Source organism: Sardina pilchardus, chromosome 2 (assembly GCF_963854185.1).
Source record: "Sardina pilchardus chromosome 2, fSarPil1.1, whole genome shotgun sequence".
Taxonomy (NCBI): Eukaryota; Metazoa; Chordata; class Actinopteri; order Clupeiformes; family Clupeidae; genus Sardina; species Sardina pilchardus.
This window is the reverse complement of record NC_084995.1, coordinates 16,396,927-16,406,051: the sequence shown is the minus strand read 5'-3', so window position 1 is coordinate 16,406,051 and position 9,125 is coordinate 16,396,927. Positions and strand designations below refer to the sequence as shown.

General features: G+C 41.2%; 2 protein-coding genes across 2 annotated transcripts; both read left to right on the top strand.

Moving 5' to 3' along the window:
* Positions 1-1,421: 1,421 nt before the first annotated feature.
* Positions 1,422-3,616, top strand: hmx1 (H6 family homeobox 1). The gene is made up of 3 exons (XM_062551382.1): positions 1,422-1,435; positions 1,753-1,976; positions 2,720-3,616. The coding sequence occupies exons 1-3, from the start codon at positions 1,422-1,424 to the stop codon at positions 3,325-3,327; spliced, it is 846 nt and encodes a 281-aa protein (XP_062407366.1). The 3' UTR covers positions 3,328-3,616.
* Positions 3,617-5,809: 2,193 nt separating this feature from the next.
* On the top strand, positions 5,810-6,660 carry hmx4 (H6 family homeobox 4). The gene is made up of 2 exons (XM_062551370.1): positions 5,810-6,023; positions 6,107-6,660. The coding sequence occupies exons 1-2, from the start codon at positions 5,810-5,812 to the stop codon at positions 6,658-6,660; spliced, it is 768 nt and encodes a 255-aa protein (XP_062407354.1).
* Positions 6,661-9,125: the final 2,465 nt, after the last annotated feature.

Sequence of the window (9,125 nt, the reverse complement as noted above, 5' to 3'; positions counted from 1 at the left end):
TAAATAGCGTTATGAAAATATACTGAATAGGTGGATTGTCGTTTTCAATTAATTTATTTATTCGATATTTGAGAAACTGGGAATAATTAGAGTGCTTGCGTAAAACTTTGAGAAAACGTTGATGGACTGTATCCCACCAGCAGATTATAAAATATTGTCCACTGTCCGATTAACATCCATGCTTTCTAACACACAAACACACACAAACATGTTTTAAAATCATATTGATTAACGAACAAATGTAATGGATTGCCTAAGAAGTCATAGGAAGGAAATATACAACATACCTACAACTTTTACGCATCCCCTTATTTATTTTGCTATGTCCGACGACATGTCGTCCGAAAAGTTATGAACTCTTTTGCTTTTGGAGACTTCTGTGTAGCAATTTATGGTGTGGTTGACATAACCTGTACTTGTTATATAAAGCCTGTTGAAAATGGATGTGGGCAGTGGCCGCCGATGACTTGCGATGGAAGGGTACATATAGGCTTTTAAGGCGCCCTACGCCGCGCCATTTCAATAGTCAGGTATTCAGGCCTTTTGCCCTATCCGTGCATCCATACAAACAGGCCCCATGGGTCTATTTGACCCACACTGGATTTATTTGACAACTTTATAAGATTGGCTATGCGTCAAAAAGTGGCTGTCTCTTCCCAAGACAACTTCATATGAGGTAAAAACAAAAATAGACCCGGAATATAGTTGCTCTTTACTGACATTTGCATGGGATTTTCAGGTTTCATTTGGGAGATGAACTCCAGTGATAATATGAATCAATTGATTAATTAACCATCTATTATAATTGGAGTATTATTTTGGCAAACATCGGATAATAATACGAATATGTACATCCCTTTTCATGATGAGATGTCAGGGAGCCTTTATTTTTTTCGATTCCTGGAGATTTTTTTTTTTTTTAAATCGACTTCACGGTTCATTTGTTGAAAATACTATTACAGTTAACATCAGTCCTGAAGGTCTACCGCTAACATACACCACAGTTTTCATTGGATATATTGTGTCACGAATAACCATTATTAGAATTTAAATCAAAAATCATATTTTTGTTTTTATTTAGGAGCAAGTAGATTCGAACAGAGACCGCGCATGTGTCCACGTGCCATTGAGCTCGGCCGTGTTGGTTTTCTATGCTTCGTTCTCGAGAACAATGTAGTGATGCAGATACGCGGATAACCAATAGGCGGTGGTGTGTCTAGCTCTCCGAGTGCTCTCTTACGCTCAGACGCAGAGCCCAAGCCTCTATCTGTATTTTGATTTGCTCCCTAATTGACCCAAATAAAGCCCCTCACCGACAATGGCTCCTCCGACCCCGAGGCACTATCAGAGAGGGGAATTCGCGGCGAGCAATTCTCTTTCTTGAGTAATCCCATTTGCTATTGTGGTCGACCAATAGCAGAATGCCATCGGCTTGGTAAGCGTTCGACTTGACTTGCGTTTATTCTGTACGAGCGCACCGCTGCTCCATTGCGCTGCCGTCGCAGACGCGTCTGTTGCCACTCTTGCACGAGGATTTTTGAAGCACTTGAGATGTTTGTACATAACGGCTGTGTATCAGAAAAGGATTTATTGCACATTGCGTAAAACGCGAGAGCTGCTCAGAAAACGGATATCCTCAGAGACCGTTTGGGTACATCGAGCGATAAATATGCACGATAAAGCGCCCGATAGCCAAACTTCGCTAACACCAAAGGTCTCTTCATTTTTCATCGAAAATTTACTGGGTTCCAGTAAAAATGAAGAAGCTTCACGAGCCCCAACTAAGGATAAAGTGGCCGGAGAGGTTCGACGGGAGTCTGTTCTCCAGGGCAGGGAGGCACAGCATCGTCTGACCGAAGTGTGCGGTCAAGCGGCGATCACAGGCTCTACAGTAGAGAGAGGTCCCCCTACTCAGCCCCCCCTAGAATGGTACCGACGTTCACCCTTAAACTTTGATACCCCGGATCGCTCTGAAAGTAAGTACAGTTGCAGTTTTGTTTCTGTGCAATGTGTTATGTTAGTTATCAAAGCGCATTTCAAACTCATGCATGTCTATAGTAGAAACTGAAACCATTATCACCAAACACTGCAGTGATGCAACATGAATTCGGTTACTTTTATCTACTGTTGTGTATGTTATAGCTTTGTATCGAGCGCTTAATTTGAATGACCGGAACACGACTCACCCAAACATATTATGTGGTGTACCTGTCCTGAGCATCTCCCTGCGAGAGAGACAACTCGGTTGTTTCCCCGCCAGTCTTACTGTAGGTAGCATTTAGGCTACTAACAGTACTAAGAGAAGGAGGGGGTCAATGTTATTTCACACGACACAAGAGGTATAAAGGCCTGGGTAAATTTGACTTGTCGATTTTTCATAATCCAGCAAAACATTTCCTCTGGAAATTTGAGAAGGCACAAACGCTAGGCTTGGGCCTACTGTCCCATTAGGGCACATACAGTAGGAGCTTTGAAGAGGTTTTTGCATAGGAACTCAAGTGATTTTCTGATCCAGTTTACCGATATACCATTCTGTTACATTCATACACACCGTTATTGCTGTAAATATGGGGTCCATTAAAACGTATATGACAACAGTTCATGCCACTGGGGATGCCAATGCCAATGATTGGTATTTGAGTCTATTCATTAATGCAGTCATTTTTATCAGCAATTTCTGATATCCTTACAATGTATTTTTATTATTATTATTATTTAGGTCCCAAAGAGGAGAGTCACAGTTCGGATGAACGCTGCTATTCCGTCCCAAGTGACAGGGATTCACCCCTTGGACCAGAGCCAATCTATGGCAGTGACGACTCAGATCGAAAAACAAGGGACTGCCTGACCGATGACAACGAGGATGCTCCCCATGTTTTCGACGAGCCTTCCGACGCAGAAACCCCAGACCCAAACCTGGCCCGCAAGAAGAAAACCCGGACAGTTTTCAGCCGCAGTCAGGTCTTCCAACTCGAGTCCACTTTTGACATGAAACGCTACCTTAGCAGCTCGGAACGAGCAGGTCTGGCTGCTTCCCTGCACCTGACCGAAACTCAAGTGAAAATCTGGTTCCAGAATCGTCGGAATAAGTGGAAGAGACAGTTGGCCGCGGACTTAGAGGCAGCGAACATCTCTCACTCGTCCCAGCGAATTGTTCGTGTGCCCATCCTTTACCACGAGAGCACCACGCCACCCTCTGCACTGAGCTTCAGCGTGCCGCAGGTCTCCCCACCTCTTGTGGGGTTCTCCAGTTCTATGAACTATCCCCTCACGTCCTTTGCCCAGTCCATGAGCGTACTGAGGTCACAGATGACTGGACTAGTCTAAAATCGTGGGTTAGAGGATCTCCACGAAGCCTGAACTGTCATTATGTCAATACTGTACCTGAATCGTGCAATAATTCACTTGGCCGCAGAAAACTACATGTTCATGTTTTGTTGCATCCAAAGATTACATATAACGTGATTATTATACATACATTTTAGTTATAGTCATACTATTTTTTAATGTTATTAACGTCTACTGTAGCCTACGTCTGCCTTGACACTACAGATCATATTTTTACGCATGGGATGCAGGCCCTAGCTGTTTGTGCATATTTTAAGATTACACTTTTTTTCAGCAAATATATTTTTATTCAGAAGCACACTTTTCCAACCTTATCACTTTTTCACATGGTGGGTTTTAATAGCGATTAATAAAACTGATCACAATATTTCTGTCTTAACTTGTGGGTTTTTTTGTTAGTTTTGACAGCACTTTAAACATGATACGTCCACACAAACAAGCAAACAAACAAGCACACACACACACACACACCCCACATACCCACACACACACACACGCACACACACACACACACACACACACACACACACACACACACACACACACACACACACACACACACACACACACACACACACACACACACTACACCAGAGAGAAAGAGAGAGAGCATTGCACCCTGGTTTCTATTTTAAGATAATTTGACAAGAAAACTGATAAACAGGGTAACTGTTAAACTGGATAACTGTTTATAAGCATGAGGCAATAGAAGAAAAACGCTCTCACACTCTCGGTAACAACCATTTCTGCATAAAAGAACTGTGCAAGCATCCTCGACTCGTGTAAACACTAAATAACAATCAGGCACTAAAAATAACGAGACATTAAAAGCATCTAGAGTATCTAGAGTCTTATATAGCCATAACCCAGCAACAACAATGAGCAGACAACTGTACTTTTGCGTAATAGCCTACCCTGACGTGATCTCTAGAGCACTCATTTTGCCCTGTTCTATTGCCCTCAACATATGATGTGATTATATGTGCCATGACGCTATTATTATGGACTAAGGCCTTAAAATAGGCTGCTGTCCATTGCACTAAGCATCTGGGCTTACCATTCGCATGTAATCATTTGTTTGCCTCACAAAAACATTAGCTATACATTCTCCAATAAGGTTCAATAAAACCACCCGCAAAATATAGGCCTATGTATACACGAAATATGATGCCGTCTCGAGAAGTAGGCCTAGGCCTAACGATGCAACCTAGCAATCAAATATTCCAGTAAGAATAGAGCAATTATTACCCTCATTAAGAAAAACTCACATTTCATACTTGGTAAATAGAACATTAATTGCAGCCACTTCAAGAAAGTAAAGCAACTATGTCGGAATGTTAATTCCATTCTCCTATCTTGGTACCGCATTGCCTACCTGCTAAATTCAATGACGGTGAAGAGACTAAACTTGATCAGTGGTTTTATTTATTAATTACTTCATTAGACTTTACAAAACACACAGATAAACATGTGCATCTCCATATCCACCGTAATGTATAGAATTGAAGCAATGTCCTTACCCATCTGTCTGCATGTTTACTCATGAGCTTCCTTATTTCCCTTTCATAGACTGCAAATACCCGTTATGGGTTATACCAGTGTTGATAACACAAGACTATTAAAAGCAATATTTACTGTATGTGATCAATACAAAATCTCTTCATTCAAGTGAAATGGTAGCAGAGCCCACCACTTCGAAAAAATAATCTTAGGGGTAGCCTGCAATGCAGCCAAAATGAAATACAGAGCGCTGTGTGCAACCTTGGGGTCTCACAACTTAGAGCAACTACTCATAGCCACAAGAAATGGAAGGTCTTTTATATTCCATGTAGTGTATGGAAGCGTAAATTTTACCAAGTCCAAAAATCTAAATCTAAAATACAATTATTTTTAAAAGATGTAGAATTTTTTTTTTTTTTTTTTGAAAGTGTCCGTATTTGTGATTTTTGGCTCCACGAAGATACACATATTATGTGTTAATAATATGTTTCAAATTATTAGTAACACACAATGATCCGACATATATGTTAGAGAACAACTCATGAAGCCAATAGATTATTTGCTAGCCTATAACACTGTAAAATGTGACAAGGGTTATCATGCAAACCAGGGCACCGCATTCTTGGAAGGACATCATTAAAATTATGAAATAATCAGCAGTTCGGTTACATTTCCTTACGTGGACCAGATGTCTGGTAAACTCATGGTGTAGCCCAACTCCCTCCCCGAAATGCAATTGGTCGCCATCTTCATCGACGTGATAATCCCGACCAATGGATAAGGAGCAATTTTCATTCTTCCGGTTGGAGGAGTAACAGGGGGCCAGACGTGGTTACAGTGGGAATCTCGGAGAGATGGTGCCTGAAGAACCGAGAGGGAAGAACAGAGCTAGCGCATAAAAAAAAAAAAAAACGAAAACGAAGCTAAAAACGCAAAGGTCTTCTCTATCCACTGGATAACTATGAACAAAGAAGACGCACCATGCTGTCGCCCTTCCTCTCTTAAATTCACCATAGACCACATTCTTAACCATAATAGCGTCGGGACCAAGTTTGACAGCTGTCACTCAAAAGTGCAAAGTGAACCAGTGTGCGGCAATGACTTCGTTCTCCGTAGTTTGGACCATGGTGCCCATCGTGCCGAAGACTTTCGGAGCATCACATTCAGTCAGACAGGTACAGGTAAACTCGTCTACATAATACCGCGCGCGTTAATTATACAGCACATATTATAAACTTCTCCAAACTGTATTTTTTAGGAGAAAACTGCCCAGAGTCTTGTCACACAGCCACGACAACACTAAAGCGGGAGACGGACGCGCTGGAAAGTCTGGACACAAGATGTGAGAATGCGGACAGCTGCGACGACGGCAGCAGCAGCAGCATGCAGCCACATAAGGGGAACAGTAAAAAGAGTAAAGTTATGGCAAAAAAGAAGACGCGCACTATTTTTTCCAAGAGACAGATTTTCCAGTTGGAATCTACATTTGACATGAAACGGTATCTGAGCAGCGCAGAGCGTGCATGCCTGGCCAACTCATTGCAGTTAACAGAAACTCAGGTGAAAATTTGGTTCCAGAATCGACGGAATAAATTAAAAAGGCAGATTTCCACAGATCTGGAAGGACCTAATATGGACTTAAGTGATGCCGGAAAAACATTATCGCTGCCTACTTTCTACAAAGAAAACCACATACTTGGAAGATGCTTGATACCAATGCCTCTACCAGTCATGTACCCTGGAGTTAGCGCGCCTTACTTATGCTTTTCGAACGCTACCAAATATTTCAGCATTTTCGATGGGGACGTATGACCTCCTTGGCGTGGTGTCTGTGTAAATGAGTCGCCCTCTTGATGCCAGACAGTCAAGAGAGCGCCAAACAAACAAACAAACACACACACACACACACACACACACACACACACACACACACACACACACACACACACACACACACACACACACACAGCACCATTGCTGATAATGGACAGTGGTGGAAGAAGATCCTTGCGAAGCACATGGCTATGTTAAATTTGTGTTATTTATTCGTGAATATCAACAGTTTCGACATAACGCTCTTCTACCATGTGTTGTTGAAGGATTTATGCAATCAATCACTAGTAATCTTTTATATGGATCATCCTATTTATTTGGTCTTAAACACAAATGATACTGCATAAATCCCCGTTATTATTATTATTATTATTATTATTATTATTATTATTATTATTATTAAGCAGCCAAAGATGGATGATCGTCGCATGTATTTGTATAAGGAATTTTGCTTTTCAAATTATTCAGTATTCGATGAATGTAATGGACATTTTTATTTCGGTTATAACGCATGTGTATTACTACTTTTAGAGATATCTCATTTTACATAATTGCGCAATATGGCCGGGTATCCTTATTAAACGTCTTATTTTCACTAGTTTATTTTTCAGCTATATTACAATTATTGTGTCCTGTGTTACTTTCCTTGCATAAAGCTTAACATCGCAAACTGGTGCTTAGGATGGAGTTACAGAAATTCGCAAACTTCAAAAAGAATACACACGGGAATCTACTTAAAGATTGACTGTTGAGAGGAAAATATCCAGGCTTCAACTTGTTCAATGCTATAATATGCAATCACAAGCTCTATAAAGTGGGCCTATTTTAAATTCCTATGAAAAAGTCCCAAATGTAAGGAAAATAAAATCTATATCAGTGGACCGGTCATCAGTCAACTTTTCACTGTAGGCTGTGGCTTGCCATATAAAAATCGCTTGGTAAATCAAAATCGAAAAATGTGGTAAATTTCTGCTTATATAATTTAACGACGCTGACATATACTTTATTCTAATATGTAGCTAATAAGTCTATGGAGAACATATCAGATGGAGGTCAAGTTGATTCCTTTATGGCCGAAACAATAATTTAGGCCTACCTGTACTGCATCAACTCAACTGTTTTGTCACACAAAACAAAACCCGACAAAAGGCTAGTAAAGGATGAATCTCATTCAAATACCTGGAGAGCAAGTCAGCTTCACAGTTGGAATGTTTTTCAAAGTAGGCATATAGGTTCATAATTAACCATTAATGCTATTATATCATGGATACTGACAATTTGTGTTGGGACTTTTTTTTCCCCAACTGATGATATCAGAATTACCTGAAGTCAACATCCCATCCATCCAGCCACAAAAAGTAACGATTAGATTAAGAAGTTAAAATCTTAACATGTTCGTTCTCCACATGACTCCAAAATACACGCCTAGTAGGGAGCTCACTGCTCTTTCCACAGCTTAGGCCCAACCTAACTCATCAACCAACACGCATTTAAAAGTAACACCATGCGATCGATAGCGCATCTGTAGTAGTGTACCCGTCACTCTGTCTCCGTCTTATCAGAGCTGCGCCACGACAACCCATTTGAAATTGGACCTATTGCTCTTAATTGACTTTAAGTGCACTCACGGCGTGGAGGACTCTGTACGGTTTCGGTTACCCTTCAGTTTGGACAGTTGCAGATGGTTGTGATTCGCGACGTGGTGGCAACATTCGTCACGTTGCTCTCCATATTGCATTTCTCCCATTCATCACGGTTTTCCATTAATGTTTCGGAACCGATAATGGACGAGAGAGGTTAGGGAGATGGGATGAGGATGGGTGGGGGAGCGGCAGGCTTCTAGACTTTCTGTCTCTGTCGTTGCAGACGCCTTGAAAACACGGAGAACACCTTCCGTCGCCTTTGCAGATGCTAAGCCATGACATCACTCATGGACTGGCAACCAGCCAATTAGCAGAGTGTATCGAACCTGAAGCCAATGCCAATACACACGATGCCAATATTTCCAAAGATGTATGCTATGTCTCTCAAATCATTTTGGGGTGGTTTTCAATTAGGCCTATCAGAAGACGATCTGTAATGGTCATTGGAAGACTTAGGAAAAGTGTGAACTCTCGATGCTTTTCTCACCATGTGATAGATGCTTTCATAGACTTCCACAGCACTGCACAATGGGGGCTAGCAGAGATGACTGAATTACTGTACATTTTAAACAGAAATTGCTCACCAACTTACTATTAAAGACAGCAGAGGGCAGCCATAAATAATGTGGATATACTGTCTGGAGTGTGTGTGTGAGTGTGTGTGTGTGTGCGTGCGTGCGCAGTGATGGGCAAGCTAAGCTACAATCTACCTTATTAAAGGAGAAATCTGGCCATTTGTCATACAGATCTCCATTTCTCAAGGTCACCGAGTACTATCAGTGTGGAAAAAAATGGTAAAAC

Bases quoted from the DNA above. Each gene is read 5' to 3' on its own strand.
- hmx1 (XM_062551382.1), top strand. The intron at 1,977-2,719 runs GTAAGTACAGTT...ATTATTATTTAG, and splicing joins TACCCCGGATCGCTCTGAAA to GTCCCAAAGAGGAGAGTCAC.
- hmx4 (XM_062551370.1), top strand. From the start codon at position 5,810: ATGAACAAAGAAGACGCACCATGCTGTCGCCCTTCCTCTCTTAAATTC. The intron at 6,024-6,106 runs GTACAGGTAAAC...TGTATTTTTTAG, and splicing joins CATCACATTCAGTCAGACAG to GAGAAAACTGCCCAGAGTCT.